This window comes from Prunus avium, chromosome 5, assembly GCF_965620075.1.
Source record: "Prunus avium chromosome 5, drPruAviu1.hap1.1, whole genome shotgun sequence".
Classification (NCBI taxonomy): Eukaryota; Viridiplantae; Streptophyta; class Magnoliopsida; order Rosales; family Rosaceae; genus Prunus; species Prunus avium.
Window position 1 is genome coordinate 14,049,310 of NC_142288.1, and position 25,143 is coordinate 14,074,452.

At 35.3% G+C, this 25,143-nt stretch overlaps 3 protein-coding genes across 6 annotated transcripts; 2 read left to right on the forward strand and 1 right to left on the reverse strand.

The window, feature by feature from the left end:
* Positions 1 to 514: 514 nt before the first annotated feature.
* LOC110768145 (bifunctional aspartokinase/homoserine dehydrogenase 1, chloroplastic-like) lies at positions 515 to 11,282 on the forward strand. 2 transcript variants are annotated; one of them, XM_021971833.2, is made up of 18 exons: positions 515 to 797; positions 1,731 to 1,798; positions 1,896 to 2,273; positions 3,569 to 3,657; positions 3,765 to 4,068; positions 4,262 to 4,314; positions 4,395 to 4,603; positions 4,691 to 4,778; positions 4,869 to 4,982; positions 5,646 to 5,744; positions 5,922 to 6,116; positions 6,739 to 6,821; positions 7,206 to 7,431; positions 9,138 to 9,283; positions 9,438 to 9,573; positions 9,819 to 9,902; positions 9,981 to 10,073; positions 10,638 to 11,282. In XM_021971833.2, the coding sequence occupies exons 1-18, from the start codon at positions 655 to 657 to the stop codon at positions 10,881 to 10,883; spliced, it is 2,754 nt and encodes a 917-aa protein (XP_021827525.1). In that variant the 5' UTR covers positions 515 to 654; the 3' UTR covers positions 10,884 to 11,282. The 2 variants fall into 2 exon arrangements, with proteins under 2 accessions (XP_021827525.1, XP_021827526.1); XM_021971834.2 differs by having other exon boundaries at positions 1,899 to 2,273.
* A 676-nt stretch (positions 11,283 to 11,958) lies between these two features.
* On the forward strand, positions 11,959 to 17,616 carry LOC110768178 (AICARFT/IMPCHase bienzyme family protein). 2 transcript variants are annotated; one of them, XR_015836108.1, is made up of 13 exons: positions 11,959 to 12,283; positions 12,437 to 12,551; positions 12,771 to 12,846; positions 13,085 to 13,181; positions 13,317 to 13,419; positions 13,535 to 13,668; positions 13,977 to 14,154; positions 14,594 to 14,748; positions 14,841 to 15,050; positions 15,390 to 15,737; positions 15,863 to 15,989; positions 16,220 to 16,440; positions 17,496 to 17,616. XR_015836108.1 is itself a non-coding variant. In XM_021971865.2 (12 exons), the coding sequence occupies exons 1-12, from the start codon at positions 12,143 to 12,145 to the stop codon at positions 16,369 to 16,371; spliced, it is 1,836 nt and encodes a 611-aa protein (XP_021827557.1). In that variant the 5' UTR covers positions 11,959 to 12,142; the 3' UTR covers positions 16,372 to 17,428. The 2 variants fall into 2 exon arrangements, 1 of the variants encoding a protein (XP_021827557.1); XM_021971865.2 differs by lacking the exon at positions 17,496 to 17,616 and having other exon boundaries at positions 16,220 to 17,428.
* A 93-nt stretch (positions 17,617 to 17,709) lies between these two features.
* Positions 17,710 to 23,189, reverse strand: LOC110768141 (MLO protein homolog 1-like). 2 transcript variants are annotated; one of them, XM_021971826.2, is made up of 14 exons: positions 22,912 to 23,189; positions 22,781 to 22,838; positions 22,396 to 22,682; positions 21,541 to 21,657; positions 20,513 to 20,573; positions 20,200 to 20,285; positions 19,976 to 20,050; positions 19,784 to 19,872; positions 19,655 to 19,704; positions 19,483 to 19,523; positions 19,249 to 19,422; positions 19,036 to 19,071; positions 18,756 to 18,884; positions 17,710 to 18,370 (listed from the first exon to the last, which is right to left on the reverse strand). In XM_021971826.2, exons 1-14 carry the CDS (start codon positions 23,035 to 23,037, stop codon positions 17,990 to 17,992), a joined length of 1,710 nt encoding a protein of 569 aa, XP_021827518.1. In that variant the 5' UTR covers positions 23,038 to 23,189; the 3' UTR covers positions 17,710 to 17,989. The 2 variants fall into 2 exon arrangements, with proteins under 2 accessions (XP_021827518.1, XP_088109999.1); XM_088253873.1 differs by having other exon boundaries at positions 19,249 to 19,523.
* Positions 23,190 to 25,143: the final 1,954 nt, after the last annotated feature.

Below are 25,143 nucleotides of genomic sequence, written 5' to 3' on the forward strand. Positions count from 1 at the left end.
AAGTCCAGAGACGTTTTTTTAAATTTAATTTATTTAATTTCACTTTTATTTTTGTTTTTAATAACTAATAAAAAGATAAAATAAATAAAAATAAAATCTACATTGCAATATTCATTAATTGACATTGCATGACCACATCAGCTGCCACATAAGGTTGTCAACAAATGTGGTCCATCTTGTGTGTCTACAAAAATCTTTCGAAATTAGCAAATTTTGGATTACCATAAGATTTTTTGTTACTTGTTTAAAGTCTTGATTGAATACTATGTGATTTCGACACCTTCTTTTAAAAATCCTAATAGTCTTAATGGAATCCCACAAGATTTATTTAAATTATTTAAAAATCTTAATTAAATACCACAAGACTTTTTTATCATAAAATAATTTTTTAAAATCTCAATTAAATACACCCTGGTGAATGAGCTGGTGCCTATAGCACCGCTGATATAAATCAAACTTTAAAATATCTGCCATGTGTCACTGCTGAAATAGATCACTATCCTGCCCCACAGGTTTAGACGCCGCACCGCATCCCTCCCCACCTACCATTTTTGATCGCGATTCGCCCCCGTATATTAGCCGAAGCCGCCAAACTCAGACTCACCAAAAACCCAACAAAAACTCCTGACCCGACTCGTTTCTCTGTGAGAGGCTATGGCGTCGCTCTCTTCAGCGATCTCTAATCCAGGTCACATTCTCTCCCCCAACGCATTGGCTCACGATGTCAAACCGAAGAAGATTTGCTACTCTCAATGCCATGCATTCTTTCTCCCTCCTCATCGCTCTCCTATTTGCAGGTACTCATTTCGATACCCAGTCAGTTTTTCTTGATTCTTCCTTTTTTCTGTTTGTTTCTCTAGAAAATGGAAGGCCTTTCTATCTAAAAGTGGAACTCTTTTTCCATATTGAATTTTCATTTTACCATTTCGCTGGAGCTTAAGACTTAAGTAGTAACTGTTTAACTTAACCTGGAATGATGGAATTATTTAATTTGTCCTGAAGATTCATATCGTGCTCAAAGATTTTTGTTTTTTATTTAAAATTTTCAAAATTGGTATACTGATGAGTGAAAGCACAGCAGAAAATGGGACCTAAGTATTGGAACTGTTTCCAAATTCCAAAGGCTATTGGTGACCTTTTCTTCTTTTTGTAATTTTAGTTTTGATATGGTTTTTTTTCGTTAATTACTTATTAGTTTTTTATTTCTTATGTATGCAAGCGCTGCGTATTAGATAGCATTGAGTTTCTTCAATGACTATGTATTTGCTCTTTGCTTGATGTTTTTCAAGCAGTCATTTTTCTTTAGATATTCTTGCTTTCTGTTTTGACTAGTTAGGAATTTTATCACGGATCATAACTAACATGATCCAAGTAGGCACTTCCAAGTTCCAACCTTAAAGAATTTTATCACGGATCATAACTATCATGTTTTTATTAAGCTCTTAGCGTACGTTTGTGCTCTTAGAACCGATGTCTAATTTTCCGTCACAATTTTTGCATTGTACTTTTAGAAATTTACTTTTTATTGTACAATTAAACAGTCAAGTTTTATTGTTCACCTTTTTCACTTCAAAATTTAGTGTTGTAAGTTTATTTGACTGGTGAAAAAAAAGAATAAAAAATGCTTTACTAATGCCAACCACATATGAACTCATTGTTCCATGTAATCGATACTTCAGATTAACTTAAATTACTTAGTAATTTACGAGGAGGTTTGCTGTCTTTTCCAGAATGGGTTTTGTTTCTGGGTTGGAAAGGAAAAATACGCTAAAAAGCCAGATCTTTGCATCAGTCACAGGTTCATTTCCTCTCCTTTTCCATAACCAAACAATTTTTTCCTCAGGATCTTGTATGTATAAGTTTTCATCTAACTCTAATTTTCATTGCTTTATTAGTAGATACTCCAGTAAACACATCCCCTGAAAAAGTTCAGCTTCCTAAAGGTGACACTTGGTCAGTTCATAAATTTGGTGGTACCTGTATGGGAAGTTCAGAAAGAATTAAGAATGTTGCAAAAATAGTTCTTAGTGATGATTCAGAGAGGAAGTTTATAGTTGTCTCTGCAATGTCAAAGGTAACAGATATGATGTATGATCTCATCTACAAGGCTCAGTCACGAGACGATTCCTATTTATCTGCACTAGATGCTGTTTTAGAAAAGCACAGATCAACAGCCTTTGATCTACTTGATGGGGATGAACTTGGTAGTTTCTTAGCACAATTGAATCATGACATCAGTAACCTGAAAGCGATGCTTCGAGCAATATACATTGGTACTAGATTTCTCTCTCTCTCTCTCTCTCTCTCTCTCTCTCTCTCTCTCTCTCTCTCTCTCTCGTTGTACCTGGAATGTTATGTGAATATGCTTTATTCATTTATTATTTTCCACAAAACATCGGGATATTAGTGTCTTTCTGATTTGTATGAACTCTCAAATGGGTTATCACAAAGTAAATTTGGTGTGTGTTTTTATCAATTCCCTGCATAAGTCAAACATTCCATGTTTACGGTCGTGTATGCGTTTGTATTCAAGGATGAAAATATCGGCTGGGGCAGATAGCGTTGGGCCTTCAATTTATGGATGTTTCAGGGTATATATCGGTATCGTTTTAGGTAAATCCGTCAGAAAAGACAGATATTGGCTTAAAAACACGGAATTTTGAAATAAAAGTTTCATTGGATGTTAATTACATTATTGATGAATGTATTAAACAAATAAATCCAAAATATACTAGTATAAGATGTGCATATAACGAAATGTACGTGTATATAATGTGCGCACATGAAAATAAAACTTAGATTAGAATGGATAAACTATGCAAAATTATGCTTATGCATAGTTTGTTTCAACATTGGAGTACAAAGGTAAGTCAGATTTTTTGGTGGTATTTGGATTAGAATCTTTAGATTATTTGGGTATTTAGTTTGATTCAGTGGTTGGCTTAGTAGATTAGTATTCAATTAAGGTTTAATATGGTTCATATTTGACTTGATTACAGATCTTAGACAATGATTAGAATTTTTTTTTTCCATTTGAATTCACATCTTTTTCCTTCAATTACCTGCAAAACTAAAAAGAAATTTCTTGGGTATTTGGCTGGTACTGGAAAATATCGTCTGATATTGGTAAATATCGGGGCTATATCACTGATAAAGGGGAATAAATAGCCTTACCTGCCCAGTATCTGTGTCGACACCTAGTTTTCTCGATATGAATATCAGCTAGTATTCTTTGTCAGAGATAGACTAATTCTTTTATCTGAATTCTCAGTAGTGGGATTAATAACTTATTTAAACCTTCCCATTTCGCTTCCTGGTTAATCACAATACATCGACAGAATGGCTGAATATAAATAAAAGGGTTAGTGCCCTAGTGGTAAAGCACTTGCCTTATTCCAACTTATATCCGCAATTCATGTGTTATGGAGAATTTTTTCTTTGTCTAGTAATATTTACTATGACACTTATTCTAGATTTACTTGTTAATTTTCTTAATGGATCTTTTAATTTTGGTTAAACTTTAAAGGTTGGACCTTATCAGATTGACTAATATGCATACTTGTGGCAGCTGGTCATGCAACAGAATCTTTTACAGATTTTGTTGTAGGACATGGAGAGTTATGGTCAGCTCAGTTGTTGTCCTGTGTTGTTAGAAAGGTCTGGTGGTGGTATGCTTATTCTTCAAGAGCATTTGCTAAATGTTTCTTTTTATAGTTGTCTGATATACTAATATATTTTGTTATTCTTTTTATTTCATTCTGCAGAATGGGGTGGATTGCAATTGGATGGATACAAGGGAAGTCCTTGTTGTGAACCCTACTAGTTCTAATCAAGTCGATCCTGATTTCAAGGAGTCTGAAGAGAGACTTGAGAAATGGTACTCCAAAAATCCATCGAAAACAATTGTAGCTACTGGTTTTATTGCTAGCACACCTCAAAATATTCCTACTACTTTGAAGAGAGATGGAAGTGACTTCTCCGCGGCTATCATGGGTGCTCTATTCAAGGCCCGTCAAGTCACTATTTGGACAGATGTTGATGGAGTCTATAGCGCAGACCCCAGAAAAGGTTTGTATAGCCCTTGTACTTGGTAAACATTATCACATATAAACCATTTTAAAGTAACTTTCTATACAATCACAAGCGTACATATTTTTGTTTTGTTTTGTTTTGTGATAATAATTGGCTGATGCCTTTTAAGAATGTTGAGATGTTACTGACTTACTGTGGGATTTAAACAATAAGAAATGTTCATCTGCAGTCAGTGAGGCAGTGATTCTTAAGACGTTGTCTTATCAAGAGGCCTGGGAAATGGTGAACCTCATTACTCACTATTGAGGTTTCTGAGATTGGTACGTTCACAAATTTAACATAGAATATTCGTCTATGTGCAGTCTTATTTCGGGGCAAATGTTCTGCATCCACGCACCATCATCCCAGTGATGCGATATGACATTCCAATTATAATACGAAATGTTTTCAACCTCGTGGTACCTGGAACAAAAATTTGTCGCTCTACTGAGGATGAAGATGGCCAGGGTTTGGAGTCCTTTGTCAAAGGGTTTGCCACAATAGACAACTTGGCCCTTGTAAATGTTGAAGGGTGAGCTGTGCATTACTGTGATTGGGTTGCATTTGAATTAAAGATGTACATTCCCCCATTTTTAACATTGTCCTTGCTCTCTCCCAGAACTGGAATGGCTGGTGTTCCTGGTACAGCCAGTGCTATATTTAGTGCCGTAAAAGATGTCGGGGCTAATGTTATTATGATATCTCAGGTTACCTCATCCTCTGCTATATTCAGTTCATAGTATGTCGAAACCATATACATTTTCATGCTTAATGTTTTTAGTGATGGTTCACTGTAGGCTAGTAGCGAGCATTCTGTGTGCTTTGCTGTCCCTGAAAAGGAAGTGAATGCTGTTTCTGAGTTACTGCAGTCTAGATTTCGTGAGGCTTTGAATGCTGGGCGCCTTTCTCAGGTGCTTAATTTTTGTTTGACTGAATTTCTTGGCCAGGTTTCTCAGTGTACTGACAGTTAGTTTCTTGTTTATTTTACTGATAATCACTTAATATTTTGGTTCATTGGTTTGCTTCACAATGATGAAAACGGCTGTACTGTCGTAGCCCTTTCTTTTCTCAGTAGTAACTTATTATTAAAGTTGTTGCTCAGAATCAGCTTTGCATACATCATAATTGTAATTGAGGCTAGAGTGGCAGGAAAATGTCGTTGGGTTGGCAATGTTACTTGAGGAAGTAAGTTGGAGGCAAGCATATAGTAAATAGGACCAAGGTGGAGATTTTCATATCTTAGATTAGGTGGCACTCAATACCATTACATGAAAAACCTTATTGGACCCACACTATGTATGTGGCTCAGTTAAAGAGTTAAAAAAAAGTGTTTAAATTGGTGACATGAATGTCAACATTAAAATAAAAAAATTGCATGAAATGATTTTATATTCTCATTTGTTTGATTCCTTATGAATAGTATATTTCCTTCCTAGCTTATTTCCATGACTGAAATTTTGATTGCACTGCATTTTTATTGTGTCTTTCAATTTCATATATGTTAGAATATCATTTTCAATCTTTTTATGTACTGATTTGTGGCACCTCTGCCGGTACTTCTCTTCCCCTCTCAGGTTCAAGTCATTCCAAACTGTAGTATTCTGGCAGCAGTTGGCCAAAAAATGGCGAGTACCCCAGGAGTTAGTGCAACTCTTTTCAATGCACTGGCAAAGGTTAAGGATTTATTATATTTCTATTAATTTTATCAATAAGTTAGACTATTATTTTAATTTAACAATTCATGGTTGTTCGTGTACTGTTGTATACTATTCTGTGGTCTTTGATTCTAAATGTTTATCATAATCCATTATCCCCATTACAGAGGGATCTAAATTGTTTTTAAAATGCAGGCAAACATTAATGTGCGTGCCATAGCTCAAGGTTGTTCTGAGTACAATATTACTGTAGTAGTAAAGCGGGAGGATTGTATTAGGGCCCTGAGAGCTGTCCACTCCAGATTTTATCTCTCAAGAACTACAATAGCAATGGGCATCATTGGACCCGGTCTGATTGGTGGAACTTTACTTGATCAATTAAGGGATCAGGTACTTCATTTTCGTTGTTCTTCTGTTATTATCAGTCTTTTGTACAATTAGCACTTGTGTTGTCATATGTCCATGAAATTGCATGATTCTTTATTACATGCTTACTTAGAAGATCCTAAAATTGGTCATATTTATCATTCTGTGTGCTAACTTGGAGGCCTTTTCTGGTTTTTGCACACGAGTACCTATTCTAGTCTGATTTAGTTTTGAGAGAGCAAGATGTTGAGTTATGCCCAATCCATTCTTCTCGTGTGTATGTGGTCAGAAGTGTGGTTTGCTTGTGCAAAGAAGAATGTAGTCAAATTAATACTCAAAAACATTTTACAGCCATTCAACAATTTAACATTTAGTTTTACAAACCCAACCATTTGGGTTTTCTTTCCTAATTTTAATTAAGGATCTAAGTTTGGCATAGTTTTATGTTGCCTCTCTCTCTCTCTCTCTCTCGCTCACACACACACACACACACACACACACACACACATGCATCTCTCTGTCTTTAGTAGCAGAGTTTTATATTGCTGCTTGCTTCTGAACCAAAATTTTAATGGAGACATGGTGCTTTTGTTTTCTTGTACTGGGTTGGGTGAATCACTAAATTGAAGATTTCTAATCTTTGCAGACAGCTACCCTCAAGGAAGAGTTTAACATTGATTTGCGTGTTATGGGAATCACTGGCTCAAGGACAATGCTTTTGAGCGAGGCGTAAGTTAAAAGATTTCAAAGAAATATTATTAAATCATATGCTTCATATCATCTAAATTACACCTTGGAATGGTAGTGGTCAAATTTATACATGTTTGTTAATGCAATATTTTTGAATTTATTATTGACCAACATGGTAGTGGTCCTATTACAATCTGTGCTGAAGCTTAAAAGTTGGCTCTCCTTGTTATTCTTTTAGGATTTCATATGTCCATCCTGCCACCGACCTTTTCCATTGTATTTTTTATATTAATTTTACAAAAGAAAGAAGCCACCTGATGCTTCTTATGGTTTGGTAATGATTGATCAAATACTTTTATTCCATATATCATGGTCATTATTTCCATAACCATGAATTTACATTTTTCTTATTTATTATTGTAGTGGGATTGACCTATCTAGATGGAAAGAACTCCAAAAAGAGAAAGGAGTAGTGGCAGATATGGAAAAATTTGTGCAGCATGTACACGGGAATCATTTTATTCCGAATACTGTTTTGGTTGACTGCACAGCTGACTCTAGTATTGCAAGCCATTACTATGACTGGTTGCGAAAAGGAATACATGTAGTCACCCCCAACAAGAAGGCAAATTCAGGACCACTTGATCAGGTAATATCTCTTTCATACATGGAAATGGTTTGACGTTTTTATCATGGTGATGTTATCTAATTTTCAGTAATTCATATAATTCAAGTAACTGAGAAAGAACAAGGACATCTTCCATTTCCTTAATCAATTCATCTACCCAATTAAGTGGGGTTTTGTACCAAACCCCCTGAATTTGGTTTATCTTCCTTGCAAACTATTTACACAGTTATCAAGCTGTGCTCATGGTCATCATTGGTCCCCACTTTTTTTGTTCAAGCTTCATCATATCCTCCAATTCTTTTCCCTTTTTTTTTTTTTTTTTTTTTTGGTGATTCTTGGTCACTACTCACTAATGCTTTCACTTGATATATCTAGGAGAGAATTGGTTTGTACTTTGTTCTCTGAACATAGTGGTGATAATAGCAGCCAACTTACATGTGTAATTATTCTAATAATTGTACACATAAATTTGTCAGAAATGTCTATGCAACAAGTGGTGCAATGTTAATGTGAATTACTTTTATAAAAAAAAATTCTGAAAGATCACAAAGTTTGCCTGAATTGAATTTCATGTGAAAGATCTCAAAGTTTGTTTTGTTGAAACACACAGGTTTTTTTTTATAAAAACTAAGGGGGCGGGAATTATACCCAACTTGGTTGTTATGTTTTTTTGTTTTTGTTTTGTGGGTACAAGTTTGGTTGTTACATTTGTTTCTTTTGGGGATTTTATTTTGAGTTAACACTTAGACTTTAATATTCATCTTCCATTTCCTTAATCAATTCATCTACCCAATTAAGTGGCGTTACAAAACCCCTGAATTTGGTTTATCTTCCTTGCAAACTATTTACACAGTTATCAAGCTGTGCTCATGGTCATCATTGGTCCCCACTTTTTTCGTTCAAGCTTCATCATATCCTCCAATTCTTTTCCCTTTATTTTTTTGTGTGATTCTTGGTCACTACTCACTAGTGCTTTCGTTTGATATGTCTAGGAGAGAATTGGTTTGTACTTTGTTCTTTGAACATAGTGGTGATAATAGCAGCCAACTTACATGTGTAATTATTCTAATAATTGTACACATAAATTTGTCAGAAATGTCTACGCAACAAGTGATGCAATGTTAATGTGAATTACTTTTATAAAAAAAAATTTGAAAGATCACAAAGTTTGCCTGAATTGAATTTCATGTGAAAGATCTCAAAGTTTGTTTTGTTGAAACACAGTTTTTTTTATAAAAACTAAGGGGGCGGGAATTATACCCGACTTGGTTGTTATGTTTTTTTGTTTTTGTTTTGTGGGTACAAGTTTGGTTGTTTCATTTGTTTCTTTTGGGGATTTTATTTTGAGTTAACACTTGGACTTTCATATTCATATCTTAATATTATATGAGTCTTTTGTTTGATCTTCTTCAGTGCCCCTGCAGCATTGCCATAAATTGACTTGCAGGAAATAAAAAACTATTATTACTGTTGAACTCGTACTTAATATAAGTATTTTTATTGTTTTGGAACAAATGGGGAGGTGGAATTTGAACTTGGGACCTCTTCCAACATTGAGAAGAGTGGTAACATATACTAAAAGCTAGTTTGTTCACTTAATATAAGTTAGTTACTAATAAGTAAAACTTTAATGCATTCTGAGAAGGCAATAACATTATTCATATCTTGCATATGATTTTTACTTTAGGGGTTTCGTGAGTCATGACATTATTTTTGTCCATGTTCAGTATTTGAAATTAAGAGCTCTTCAACGGCAATCCTATACACATTACTTCTATGAAGCTACTGTTGGCGCTGGTCTGCCAATTATCAATACATTACAAGGTCTCCTCGAAACTGGTGACAAAATATTGCGCATTGAAGGCATCTTCAGGTCTGTGTACTTCCTTTGTCTTTTTATCTTAGCAAAAATTGAAAATAATACTAGAGTAGTTCCTTGTTTTAAGCATTTAAAATCTTGATGTTCCCAAATGCACACATTATGTTACGTTTAACACAAGTCTTGCCTTTATGATTTGCTGTTGCAGTGGGACTTTGAGTTATATCTTTAACAACTTAATAGGAAGAAAAACTTTTAGTGAGGTGGTGGCTGAAGCAAAGCAGGCAGGTTATACTGAGCCGGATCCCAGGGATGATCTATCTGGAACAGATGTTTGTAGAAAGGTACAATGTGCTAAATTTTCGTCCAGTAAATTATGGAGGCTTCTAATGAGATGATGTTTTGTCCGTTTAATCAGCTTTAAGTTATTCAAATATGAGACGCTGTAGTTTGTATTATTAACAAAGATTTTCAACATCTTTGTACTGCTTTTGGCCCCCACTCCCAGACTCCAACCTGAGCTATCATGATTTTTGCTTCATTGTTTTTGTGGTAAGATTTGGCTCCTAAGGTACCCCATCAAATGCAGGTGATAATTCTTGCTAGGGAATCTGGTCTTAAGCTGGAACTCTCTGACATCCCTGTTGAAAGCCTTGTGCCAGAACCATTGAAGGTAAAACGATATTTTAATATACCTCACGAAGTGCAAAAGTTCACCTTTGATGTGGAGTTTTGGATGATCTGTTTTCAGGATAGTGCATCGGCAGAGGAATTTATGCAAAAACTTCCACAATTCGATCATGACTTGGCTAAGAAAAGACAGATAGCTGAGGATGCTGGACAAGTAAGCATCTCTGAAATGCATTTCTTCTCTTGGTTCCTGTCTAATACCCACAATTTTGACCTATCTGAAATTAGCCACATTTGATTCCTACATTAACCAGGTAGTTGGTTAGAGTCTACTGGGCATCTGCTGGCTATTAAAATTTTTCCATTTCTTTTTATTTTTCTTTCTTCTTTTGGAGGTATCCCATCTACAATTAGCAAATTAAGGAAGCGAAGAATTCAGAATTGTTAATTTTTATAAATATTAGAAAAATATCATTTTGGTTTCCTTTTACCCAGCATTATTTCTTCCATTTTTTCTGACATGCTGTGATGGGTTTGTGGATTTATCTCTCTGGCTATGTGTGATAACAACTGTACTCTGGATTTGTTTTTCAGGTAATAATGGTTTGGAAAATTTGAATATTTTTATTTTTGTAGTTCTTTGGGCAGGGATGTGCCAACCCAATATTATATAGCTGCTCTAGTTTTACAAGCGTGTTTTTTTTTTTTTTTTTTTTTTTCCGTTATTGATTTGTTTAAATGATTATTCTTCTTCCTGATGACTTTGTGATATCTGAAGGTCTTGAGATACGTTGGGGTGGTTGACATGGTCAATCAGGAAGGGGCAGTGAAGCTGCAAACATACAAGAATGATCATCCTTTTGCTCAATTATCTGGGGCAGATAATATCATTGCTTTCACAACAACAAGGTACAAAGATCAGCCCCTAATAGTTCGTGGACCTGGAGCTGGTGCCGAAGTCACAGCTGGTGGAGTCTTCAGTGACATATTGCGGCTTGCCTCGTATCTTGGTGCCCCGTCATAGTGGAAAGCGTGTAGTCAGAAGATCATAGCGTCTGGTTCCTGTAGGCATTAATTCATGTGTTTCTGTCTTGGGGCACGCATTGATTATAGTTATAATTATCATATATGTCGGCCTTTATTTAGTGGATGCAATAATTTGTCTTATCTGTAGGCTAATTTGTGAACTGGCTCCCCACATGATTGAATATAACTTTACCAGGAATGGTGATTTATTAGTTGATTTAGGATTGCATTGCGGCTCCTGGGAGGTGTAGTTTTTTATATGAGGATTAGGTTTTACTTGCTGTGGATTTGGGGTGTATAAATTATAATGTCTATTTTGGTTGTGTTTTTAGCTGGTGCAGACATGTTATCGATTTTAGTAATTCACATTTGAGCAATGCAGACATGTTATTTGTCAGCTGAATCTGTCTCAAGTCCTTTTCATTTAAGAAACTGAAAAAAAAAAGAAGAAAAAAAGGGAAGGAAGATAAAGCCCTTTATCATTTGATATGCATTTCAGCATACTTGAATTTCTGAGCCTCAGCCTGCAAGTGTTAAAAATTGGTTCCTATTCTTTTGCCTGCTTCAAGCGTCGAGTGTTTTCCTTTAATTTTACATTTGCAATGAGATGTTCAAAGATATTTCCATATCCAAATCTGATATGCTTTAGTATAGAATGCTAATTAAGAAGACACAACTGAGAGTCTGGAGAGATTTTAGAGCTCTTTTATTTAAAACTTTGAGTTTGCAGTAACGTCAGACTTGATCCCTCCCAGTGAATTCTGCATCCATTCTCAGTTGATCTGTGATTCCTGTGGTGAGTATTAGATACGGGTGCGGGTATGATACGGCTTTAATATGCATTGGTATGGGAAATCAAGTATCATTGGTTTTTCTATTATGATGACCACAGGATATGGCAGCGATACAGAATTGATACACAAAGGATACAGTACCGATACGGTCAAGATACGTATAGCAGTTATTTTGAAGTTATTTGAACATTTGTGTGGTATTTGTGAAAATCATAACAAATATGGGGTCAAAATGTAATTTTTAAAACTTGATTTTTCATGCCCAGCAGCCTCTTCTTCTGGACAGAAAGAGGAAACGGCTAGGTTTTCCCCCCTCTTAAAATAAACGGCGGCGCCACATTTGCCTGTTGTACTTTACCGTCCCTGCAACATAGCTCCGCATTTTCTACTTACCTGTCTTCAACTATTCTCTCTCTCTCTCTCTCTCTCTCTCTCTCTCTCTTAGAAGTGTTACGAAAGAGAGATGCTCGGTCTGGGTCTGACTGTTGGTCCTGCTGCTCCTGCTACTCCTGCTGCCACGACACCCAACACCAATCTTCTCCTGCTCTCCTCCAACAAGCAAATACAAACCAGTTTCTGTTCTTCTTCTTCTTCTTTTCTCACGGTATCCGCTACTTCAATTTCTTTATTTCTTTTCGTATATTCATACATATATTTATGTTTATATTTGTACATGCGTAAAACTTTCCATTTCTCTCTCTCTCTCTCTCTCTCTCTCTCTCTCTCTCTCTCTCTCTCTATCTTTTGTGGCATACAGTCTTGTTCAGTCAGAAACGCGCATCTGCTGCACTCAAGTTGTAGAACAATTAAAGCCATGGCGGCTGAGGAGACCTTTACAGTGACAACCCATGACTCCAAATCTCCTGCCTCCGGTATACTTATTTTGGCCCTGTGCTTTTCAAATGTTATGTTTTCTTATTAATTTTTTGTGCTTTGTTTTAATTGTGTTTTTGTTTGTTTGTTTGCATGTCTATGTTATCTGGGTTTGTTCTTTCTTGCTTTCATTTTTTTTCCCCTCTCTTTCTATCATTATTCTTTATCCAGCATTAAGTTAAAGCCTAATTTTTGATTCATGTAATTTTTTTTTTCAGGTAATAGGCTTGCTCTGATATCATTGTCAGACAAGAAGGATCTTGCTTTCTTGGGCAATGGGCTTCAGGACTTGGGGTAATTTTGAGGAGGCTACTTTTTTATTCACCACATATTGATTCTTTGCTGTGGTTAAGGATTATCACCTCGTATTATGTCATTGTTAATCGTTATGCACTACTATTTATTAGGGAGTAAAACATTCTCAATTACTTGCTAGTCAGCTTGACACTATTTACTTCAATTGCATTATTCAAATAGAATAAATAAAGACACTTTATATGTTTTTCATGATCGTCGGTTTAATGAACTGTAGGTATAAAATTGTTTCGACTGGAGGAACAGCATCTGCTTTAGAAAGTGCTGGGTTGTCTGTCACTAAAGTGGAACAAATTACGTCTTTCCCGGAGATGGTATGGCATCTTTTTTTTTCTTGATTACATGAGACAGATTTTCCTTGCTTGGAAAACTCACACTATGAAATATCTGAAATTAGGCTCTAACTGTATTATGTGAACTAGTAACATGACGTTAGATTTGTATTGTAGCTTGATGGTCGTGTAAAAACTTTACACCCGAATGTACATGGCGGTATCCTTGCTAGAAGAGACCAAAAGCATCACATGGAAGCTCTTAGTAAACATGGAATTGGTTAGTTCAACTGTAAATTCTTTTACCATGCCTGCATGACTCTCTCTCTCTCTCTCTCTCTCTCTCTCTTGTGTAAAATGTGTTATAATTAATTTTCTACAATTTATTTGAACAGGTACTTTTGATGTGGTTGTGGTGAATTTATACCCCTTTTACGAAAAAGTTACTTCAACAGGAGGAATAGAGTTTGAAGATGGAGTTGAAAATATAGATATTGGTGGTCCTGCCATGATTAGAGCAGCTGCAAAGGTTGTTTATCAGAATTGAAGTGCTAGCATATTTTTGGTCAATAATTTTATAAATCTTACTAGGTTTTACTGAGTGCTTGGCTCATCGGCACTAGAGTTTTTCAAAATCCCTGCCATCAGCTAGCACCAGGGATGGATGCATATAGATTCTGCATTTGGCTTAGCTAGGAATGTAAAATACGTTTTATACAGTATGGCCCATAATTTACTTTCTCAACAACAATCCTAATAACTGTTATAATATCTAGGACGTAAATTTGTTTCATTATCTTTATCTGATGTTCCAAAGTGAATATTCTTGTTAAACAGAATCACAAAGATGTCCTGGTTGTGGTTGATTCAGAAGACTATCCTGCATTGCTAGAATATCTTAAGGGAGACAAGGTTGATCAACAATTCCGAAGGAAGCTTGCATGGAAGGCTTTCCAGCATGTTGCTTCTTATGATTCTGCAGTTTCAGAATGGCTGTGGAAGCAGACTACAGAAGGTACTTCTTTGATTTGCTTGTTTTTATTTATAAACTAGCCTTCATAAGGCTAGTTTTATGGGTGAATTATACAGTCTAACTTTGCTTATATTTTATAAATTTGCATATTAAATTATTAAGTACACACTACAATCAAAATTGACATGTCAAATCATCAGGTATATTGCAATATCTTGAGTCAACAATTCAATATTCATAAAACAGAACTATGAGTTAGTGGAAATGACCTTGAAGAGAGAAGAGGGAGATTCATCTAGTAGATTCCAATACTCTTGATGTTCATAAAATAGTACGAGGGGTTAGCTTGTGCGGTGAGGGGGAGAGAGCAGGAGAGAAGGGGAGATAGTAATGTCTCTGGAAATGCACTTTTAGTTCATTTTTATCTTTTTCTTGTCATGATGGGCCACATAGATTGACAGCCTTCTTTATTTGTTTGAAGACAAATTCCCTCCGAGCTTAACGGTGCCTATACTGCTCAAAAGTCCCCTTCGTTATGGTGAAAATCCTCATCAAAAGGCTGCATTTTATGTTGACAAGAGTCTTTCTGAGGTCAATGCTGGTGGTATTGCAACTGCTATCCAACACCATGGGAAGGTGCAAGACATGTTCCTATCTATTGGTTTCTACTTAGAATAAATCTTTGATAGGGATGAGCAGCATTGAAACCTTTTACTTTCTGCATGCAGGAGATGTCATACAATAATTATTTAGATGCCGATGCGGCTTGGAATTGTGTGTCAGAGTTTAGGAATCCTACCTGTGTAGTTGTGAAGCATACAAATCCTTGTGGTGTAGCTTCACGTGATGATATACTTGAAGCATACAGGCTTGCTGTCAAAGCAGATCCCGTGAGTGCATTTGGTGGCATTGTAGCATTCAACATAGAGGTTGATGAGGTGAGTTGGAGTTTTCAGGGTCTGACCTGGAATTTATACATGAGATGAGATCCAATTTATTGTGCACTTCCCTAATCCTTACTATTATTATTTTTTACTGAATTTTTTTTGAACAAAATCACTCAATTCTTTACCGCCTAAGCCAAGACTCCAAGGGCTAGCTAAATCACTTTCTTCTCAATAAAAGTTCTGCGTGCGCAACTGATGGACAAGTTTAACTTGAGCCAACTGATTTAGTCTGAAAAGCTAGCACTGAGAAGTTTAACTTGGTAATATATTTCCCTATTTTGCAGTAGTGCTCTGTTTTCCTATTTAGCTCTGGTTTTGCTATGATTGCAGGCTCTTGCTAAGGAAATCCGAGAGTTTAGAAGCCCGACAGATGGTGAAACTCGGATGTTTTATGAGATTGTGGTTGCACCCAAGTACACAAAGAAAGGGCTTGAAATCCTCCGAGGAAAATCAAAGACTCTAAGGATCCTTGAGGCAATAAAAAATGAGAAAGGAAAGCTTTCACTTAGACAGGTTGGCGGTGGGTGGTTAGCACAGGACTCGGATGATTTAACTCCCCAAGATATACAGTTTAAAGTTGTTACTCAGAAGGCTCCACAAGAAAGTGAGCTTGGTGATGCAGAGTTCGCATGGTTGTGCGTCAAGCATGTCAAAAGCAATGCAATTGTAATAGCAAAGGTTGTCTTTCTTTGTTTCACCTTTAAAACCCCACCCCCCTCAGTTTTATTATATTTTGGTATGCTGCTTTGATTGAATTGGTTGGTACTTATTAGACAAATATCTGATCCTTAACTTGTGGGCAGAATAATTGTATGTTGGGTATGGGAAGTGGGCAGCCAAACCGTCTGGAGAGTTTAAGAATAGCCTTGAAGAAAGCAGGAGAAGAGGTTAAGGGTGCAGCTTTGGCCAGCGATGCCTTCTTCCCATTCGGTAATTACTAGCTCTTGCAGTAACTTCTGTTTCTATTATTTAACACTGAAAAGCCAGAGGAGTACTGATTTGATAATTATTGGAGTCTAGATGAAGTTAAATAGTTTTACTAATTCATAATACAAGGAATAGTCGAATTCTAAATTTTTTAGTGAGAGGAACTTGTACTAAACTGGAAAAACATGAAGGAGCCTTTATATTAATCTGATTGATGCTTGTTTTACAAACAGCTTGGAAAGATGCAGTGGAAGAAGCATGTGAGAGCGGAGTTAGTGTTATTGCAGAACCTGGTGGGAGCATCAGAGATGGGGATGCTATAGACTGCTGTAACAAGTATGGAGTTTCACTTCTTTTCACAAATGTGAGGCACTTCAGGCATTGATAACAATTTTCTGCCTTGGTGCTTTTGTCTTAGGACCTTAGGTTCGAATCTGTTGTTTTCATAGGATTACTAAGGGCCCGTCTGGTAACGTTTTCGGAGAGTGTTTTCAGAGAATATTTTCAGAGAATGAAAACAAGAAAACAAATTTGCATTTTCAGGAAATGAAAATGCGTCTGGTAGATTAATTAGAAAACATCTTCAGAAAACAAAAACAATGAAAACGTGTCTGGTAGTACAATTGTTTTTCAGGTGTATTTTTTATAATTCTGATATTTTTAGAGGCTAAAATTATTATTATAAACAATGAAAAAAATTAAAGCTAAAAAACTATTTTATCTCCTTTCTTTTTTCTTTTCTTTTTTTCTTCTTTTTCTCCTTTTCTCTCTTTCCTCCTCTTTTCTTCTTCTTTTCCTTCGCACGACTATTTCTCTTTTTCTTCATCTTTTCTTCTTTCTTCCTCATTTCTTCTTCCTTTCCTTCCCAAGGCCATTTCTTTTTTCTCATTTTCTTCCTCTTTTCTTCTTCCTTTCCTTCCCAGGCCGCACCCACTCCTCCTTCCTTCCATGGCATGAATCTCATACACCCACCCATCTCTCTCTCTCTCTCTCTCTCTCTCTCTCTCTCTCTAGCTTCCACTAATTAATGGTTGTGGTGGTTTGATTGGGTGATGATGGTGGTTGAGCTGGGTATATGGTGGTTCTTCTTCTTGTCTCTGTTTTTCTTTTCTTTTCTTTCTTCCTCTGTAATTTTTTTCTTAGTTTGCAGATTTGTGTTATTTTGGGTCAGAGAAGATGGGTGTTGTTCCTGTTGGTAGAGAGGAGTGAGCCAAGCCAGATAGAAGAGTGGTCAAGAAAGGGGGAGAGAAGAGAAGGGTGAGTGAGGAGAGAAGAATTTTGGTTTTTGGTCTAATTGGGAGAGAAGATTGAGCGAGAGAGTGTTTTGAGCGTTTGTTTTCTGGGAGAACAAAAACAACTTTTTTTTGTTTTGTAGAAGTAAACGTGAAGTTGGTTTCATTTTATGAAAACATTTTCAATGTTTTCTGTTTTTGCCTACCGAACACGTTTTTGCTTTGTTTTTGTTTTTTGAAAATGAAAATAAGCCTCTAAAACGTAAACGAATGGGGCCTAAGTTTCTTTTTGTTCTCTCCTGGAGAAGTTCCTGTAGACGGTTGCTTGGCATCTGGGCAAGTCATAATGAATCTTTTTTTGGGTATAAAATAAGGGCTTAAAAATCAAAATTTGCATATTTTTTGTGAGATGGAATTCTCAAAACTTCCAGAATGTTTCCTGATCTTTTGGAGATCAGTCTTCGTCTTTAGTTGAAAAAGGAACTTGGGTATATTTCTAAATCTTGAAATGACTTCAACTATAGCTATGATTTCAACCAAAAGAGTGCTAAATAGTTTATCTAACTTCTGCCTATTTCTAAACCTGAATTCAATACAAACAAGTTCTTCAAAATTTGAGCATTTTAAATTTTACGACTTAATCAACAAGCTAAATCCTAATAATGGTTAAGAATTTATCCCTAAACTAAAGTTTAGAGTTCGAACATGCACCTCTCCTTTTATCTTCTTTTGTATAATTATAGTTGTTTGCTAAGGATAAAAAATAAAAAATCAAGGCTTAACAAATGAAAAATCAATGCTATGCGATCCTTCTTTCCTTAGTGCTGCAGGTTGATCTTCTGATCTTCTTATACCATTCCCATCATGTGCGGAGCCCTCCATCTCCGAGAGATCGGTGTCAGATTGATAAGATACCGATCTCGGGGAATTAAGGACGCTTTCGAGGTCTTGATTGGACCTGTGCTTTTGGTTGTGAAGCAAATGCAGTGGGGATGAACCCTGGCTTGGTGTATTTTCCCCACTTACAAACCCTGAGGAAGAAGCATCACCTGCTTTCCTCAACTTCTTTCTCTGCTTTGCAGCCTTCTGCCAATTCTTAAGAGCCTTTGCCGTTTGCTCCTCGAAAATTGCTTTCTTCATGTGAGATCCCATCTGCACGTTAAGATAAGATACATGCATGCATAAATATAGGTAATTAAATATATTATAGAGAAATTAATTTCTCAAAAAAGAAAAACTTAAACTTTTTTCTTTTCCAGGTGCTTGTAACTAAAATGCTCCTCCAAATTTGGGTGTTATTTGAAAGACTGACTGATGACCACTTAGCTATAGTGTTATGAATATGAAAGCAAGTGCAAATGTGGGTTAAGTTAGTTGGTCAGGTCAGTGAGCCAACTCCCTTGGTTTAAGTCCCCTTCCTCGTAAATTATATTACTTTATAGTAGTTTAGATTATCGCTTATATAAAAGACGAAGTGAACATGAAAGCATGCATATTTGTAAAAGAGGCTAGGGCTGTTTAATTTTGAAATACTCACTTGTGTAATCAAAGCATAAAGAGGGAAGGTAATGTAACTGCATAGGATCTGTAGGGCTACCCCAAGGAAAACCCTTGTCAGTATCAGAGGCAAGTTTTCGTGGAAGCATGATGTGAACCCAAATTCAGACTGCATATATTATCATAGTATATATAGTTAGTATACAGTTCAGAGAGTGCACATAATTACCAATATAATAATTTACTTAATTCCTCTTAATAATTCTTAGTTAAGAAAAGGAACAATATTAGCTAGTATTGGTTTAGGGTTAATTACTTACAGATGTCCATAAGAAATACGCCATTTGGAAAGCGTTCTGTGCATGCAGCAGGCAAATCCATTAATTGTTAGAAACCTTATTGATCCATATATTATATAGAGCATTTCCTATATGTATATATACGTAAGATTTATATGGATGCATGCATGCAGGCACGCATTAGAGCAATGTTCTCTTGCCAAAATAGTGTATAAACTCTGAGCTCTCACTCACCTGGAATAATGTGAAATGAATTAAGAGGAGAATCCACTCAGGGCGATTAAACCAAAAGAACTTGTTGCTTGGCTCTACAACGGGAGCCCCTTTAACCACTGTAGTTCGATCGTGCATTTCTTGAGCCATCTCCATGAGGATAAGCTCAAGCTTTGTACCCACCAGAAGAAGAATCTGCAGTACAAAAGTATTAATGATAGAGGACTTGAAGAAGAAGAAGAAGCTAGCACTTACAATGAGTGGCGCCAATGACAACCAAGTGAACGCGTGCCATTCTGTAAAATAGGAGGTATTTATTTATCAGTATTTAAAAGTATTAATGATAGATTGACCACCAAGAATTTAAAACGTGCTTTTTGTGATCTCTGTGTTTTGGAAGAGAGATCTAAGAGGGAGAGAGATTTACTGTGAACATTTAGAACCAAAAACACCGCGGCAAAAATCCATAGTGGTATACTGCAAAATCAATATATTAAATTAATAAACAACAGTACAAGGAAGCTAGAGAGAGAGAGAGAGAGAGAGAGAGAGAGACCTAATACCCACGACGATCTTGAAGTCATCTTCCATGGATCTCTTAATATACTTATGGAAGTCAAATTTGCTATTTGGAGCAAAATGTGCCTGCATGTTCACAATAAAAAAGTACTTAGGGTTGAGCCAAAACTATATCACAAAAAATAAAAATAAAAGTACGTATAGTTCATCACAAATGGTCTTTACTTACATTGATAAATCCGTGGCGCATGGTCAAATAGTCCACCTTCGTAACTGAACCAATGAATTGCCTGAAAAATGCCACCTACAATGTACATATATGTATGGAAGAAGTTCTTTAATTAAGTGCTCAAGCTTTGGTTAAGTGTTTTTTGTTATAGCAACTAAGAGCTTTGGTTAATTTCAAATAAAGAAAACGATTCTACACATGAATTAATTTATTAGTTAACTTACAATCCATCTTATTCCAGGCATTGTAGAAAAGCCTGAGTGACGCTTCACAAACGAAGTTTGTCGAGTAAACCTGAACCTTGAAGGATCTGGAACAAGAAATAATATATATAATTTACAATTGCTCAATCACATTGACTCGTTTGGTAGCACTTTGGTTTTTTGTTTTCAGATTTTATTTTCCCTTTTAAGAAAAATATAATTAAAATCAGTTCATAAATTTTGGAAAATGTTAGAAAAATGATAGAGATGAAGAAAGTTGCATGAAACAAAGACTAAAAGAACAACTATTTTAAAATAAAATATTAATTAATACCATTTGTGAATTGATATTCCAAGGACGAGGTCTCTGATTCCCAAGCTTTCCATTTCTTCATCTGGTCAACATATGAGCCGATTAAACAACTACATAGATTCCCTTTTTTCAAATTTGGTTTCTGAGAAACCATGGGAAAATTTTGGATTGTTCAATGAATTTTATAAATTTATTATATATATATCAAAATAAATTACATAATTTCTAATTAATTCATTAACTTTGATTTGAAATTTAAATGGGAATTCTACCATCTAAAAAGATTTTGAGGTGGTCTCCAGTCCTCATATCACATTTCCATGACACGGCTAGAGAACTGCCAAGCCACAAAATTACGAGTAGAAAAGACTAAGTGTAGATACATTCTAAGATGCAGAAGTATAAATATATTCTAATGCTTCATTATTGGATCTCAAATTCTGACCCCATTCAACTACCTACTACAATAAATAATGGGAGTTTCACTAAAATACTCAAAATGGGGGCTGAAATTATAAAAATACCCCAACACCCAAAACACTTTATAAACATACCCAAAACTCATCATTACACACACTCAAAACCCATTTATAAACATACCCAAAACCCATCATTACACACATACCCAAAACCCATTTTGGGTATGTTTCTATGTTTAAATAGTGCTTGGGTATTTTTATAAATACATGTCTAGGATTGGGTATTTTTATAAATTAGGCTAATTCATATTTTATGTATTTTATAAAAATAAAAAATAAAAAATGGCTAATACTATCGGGGATTGGGTATTTCTACATACATATTCATACATGGAATCTAGATAATATGTCACGAAAACAAATAAATATGATCGATGGTCCCGTCCATTATTCTGTCATACGAATAATTTATATCATTATTGTGTCATACGAATAATTTATATTGCCAGACAGTCTGATAAGAAAACGAACATTTCCTTTTTGTAAATTCTAATTACAAATTCATGTTGTGCTGTGTGTATAAATATAAAGCACACAGTCTTACGTGTTACAGTGTGATGGTATACTTACTTTGGCCTGCGCGAGTGCCATAGTAAGGACGCTATACAGAACATGAAAAACAGCAAGCACAAAAATGAAGATGTGCAATTGGTGCATCCCAGATGGAGATATCAGCGGCACTTTACCCTACACATGTACAAAATATTTATTTAACTAATAAGATCATCAAATGCAAAAAAATATATTTGAATTTGATGGTTTACGTGACAATTCGACCTATTACATATTTCGATGGTGTGTTTGATATGTTAATATTTATTGTTTGATATTCTTTATTTTCCTATCTTTTTTTTTTTTTGTTATATAGTTTTATAGGGAAATAAATATTTAGTTTAATTATATAATCTTCAAACTATTTTTCTTATTTTGTATGTAAGCAATGGTACTTCCCTAACCAACTGGTCTAATCCACAACTCCAACTATATTTTTTCTTATTTTAACACCAAAGAATTTTTATTTTCCAAAAACTCTCTAGTTAATCAGTATTAACTAGATGAAAAAAAATATTTCATAATTGAAACTCTAAATGAAAGAAAAATAATTTTATTTGAGAAGAAGAATTCATTTTGCAGATGGTAAGAAAACTGAAAGGAGTTTCCTCAATATCCGAGACTCAATTTGACACCATATTATAATGTGAGCATTTAACTCAATATGTGAGGCCCAAAACCATTTAAAATATAAAGCTTTAATTTTCTGATGTACATGTTATATCTATCTCCACGGACAATTTGACATAGCGGCGGAGATGCTCTAAGAGGAATACATTATACACCTCATAAATTAATTAGTTACGTTCATTTTATTAATTATGTGTATATTATAATATTAATGTTGATTTAATGAATTAATTACGTACGTACCTCTGAACAAGCAGAAGAATCTCCTCCACTAGGGGCGGCTAAAACTCGACGCCATATCATGGTTTCAGCAAATTCCAGTAACTTTCGTCGCCTGTCATTTTCATCACCATCTCCTTCTCCACCTCCTTTGTTTTTGCCATCATCCTTGCCGCCCCCATCATCTTTATACTTGCTCTCTAGCTCGCATGGAAGCATCGTATTTCCGTACTTTTCTGGGATGCATATTTTTGGAAGATATCTTGTGCCCACCGTAAGTAGTAGAGATATGAATCCCAAAAGCATGAGCTCTGCATGCATGGATGTACTATATTTATATATATCAAAGGGTCTAGAGAGCCAGGAGAAATTATCATAATGTAAGGAATGATATGAAAATAAAACTGACCAGCTTTTATTTTCTCCAAAGCTTCAAGCATAGCTTTCTTATTGCGTTTCTGGAACCACTGTCATTATAAAAGTAAACATTAAAATCATGCATTATACATGTATATATATACGTATTTATTAGGTACATACCTTTCCAAGAGCATGAATTGCTTGTTCTATAATTATAGAAATAAGTATGAAAACTGCACAGGCAATGGCAACAGCCCATGTGGGTGTTTCTTTTAAAGACCTTTCTCCGGCAGCTGCTGGAGCCATGGCTGCCTTAATTACCCTTTAAGTACACTTAATCAAACTAATTAATATAAACTCTCTAGCTAATTCTTGAAGAGAATCGAATTAACGTAGGCAGTGAAGATTTTGGTATTTGGGATTCCGGGATTTTTTATTCTTCTCTCGAATGAGGTATATGTAAGGACATTTAGGTTAGGGAGGGAGAACAAAATCCAAACCTTGTGATGATATATATAGCGCATTGGATTGTTTCAATATATAAATCAATCACACGCTATAAATTTGTCATATGCATAATGTTTTTTTGTGGCTCGTCCTAAATGGTAGGTTATCCGTCGAGCGGTTGTAGAACAATTAATCCTTCTTATAATTATAATGTTTTGTTGGTTATTATAAATGTATGGAAGCCGGCCGGCTATTGGAGCCAAAACGAGAATATGCATGTCCTGCCTATAAAACCAAAACCTAAAAGTATAATCTTTCAATCAATTATAATTTTACATACAGTTTTCTTCTTGTTCTTTCCTTTTCTCCTTTTTTGTTTCAATCAATGAAGGAATTTGTTAATAACACTTCAAAATAATTATCGTATATTATTCCATAAGAAATATTACATCATGGCTATTTTGGAGTTCTAATAATAACTAACGGGTAATGTTTCAAACCAATCGACATCGTAAGACACATACCACGTCAAATTTCTTAAAGCCATAGACATGGTAAGACACATACCACGTCGCTTCTCAAGTAATACGCGATGTAAATGTTATTAAAAAACGTCTATGTTATTGAAAAAAACGAAGTGGGATAATAGTTCCTACGTCGCTTTTTAAGATATAAGGACGTAGAATGTTGTTTCAAACTTCGATTTTTCTTCCAATGGAACTGGAACGAAATTGCTTTTGGACAAAAAGTGATGTGGATTAATATAATCCAATGGTGAATCACCACGGTGGTAAGGGGTTTTTAAAGCACATCGGTTGAGTAGACGTCGCTTTTCACCTTGAATCACGACGGTTTTCCATGGACGTTGTTTTCAATTTTTGGCATAGTGTTTATTAAGGATATGGATGATGGGTGATGGATTTCTTAGAAGATACCGAAGTGAGGAAGAGTTCTTCATCACTAGAAGACCCATGTTTTGTTGCTTCTCATCTTAGCACATTGCTGCGTTATGCCCTTGCTTACTCATTTTGTTGAGTGCTGGTTTGTTTATCAATTCTATGCATGGCTAGAATTGACAAATAATTATTATTTAAATATGTACACTTCTCTTTTGGTATTTGACCCAGTCTGCTTCCCAAGATTTCCAGTTGTAGTTCTGATTGTATTTTGTATGGCCTTGCTTAGTCCAACTAGGACTTGTTCAATATACGTAATTAATTTCATCAGCTTCTTCTTGTAGCATTGTAAAATTTGCTATGTCGGACTAATTGTCAACGGTTCTTTCAATTACATTGGGATGACGTTAAGTACAAGTGAGCTCTATTTTGATTTTGAATTTTTTTTTTCTTTTTGAAAACAAGAAACTAATTTCGATTTATTATTGTGGCGGTCAAGTATCTCTTTTTTTTTTATTTGTTGGATACTTAAGAATCAATATTGCGGAGGTGATTTTGATTTGACAAGCTTGTTGCTATGTACTTTTTTCAGAGTAGTGTTATTTTCACCCCCTCCCCTATTTCCCCACCCACTTGATTTTCAAAAATTTAAAGACGAATTTACTCCTTTGTAAAATGGCTTCTAAGTGTAAAGAATGATAATGAGAAAGATGTTTTTGTATTCACTTGATAATTGATACAATGAGCAGTACAAAGTTTATATACAAATTTGATGATGCTAACTAGAGTAAGTGGACATGCAATTGAATACAAAATCAATTAGAGTTAATATACAAAGTCAACATAAAGATAAATTAGGAAGGGAAGCCTTTGATTGATTCTGAGGAGTTGACGATGAAGCTGCTGGAAGAGCCTTATTTGGCAGCGGCAAGATTGCTGGAGATGAGGCATTGATTTGCATTGACTGTGGTGATTCCTTTATTACGCCCCCGCAAGATGGTGGCGCCGTCGGCAACACCAATCTTGGACCAGAGAAGTTGAAAACGGTGGCGAGACAGAGGCTTTGTGA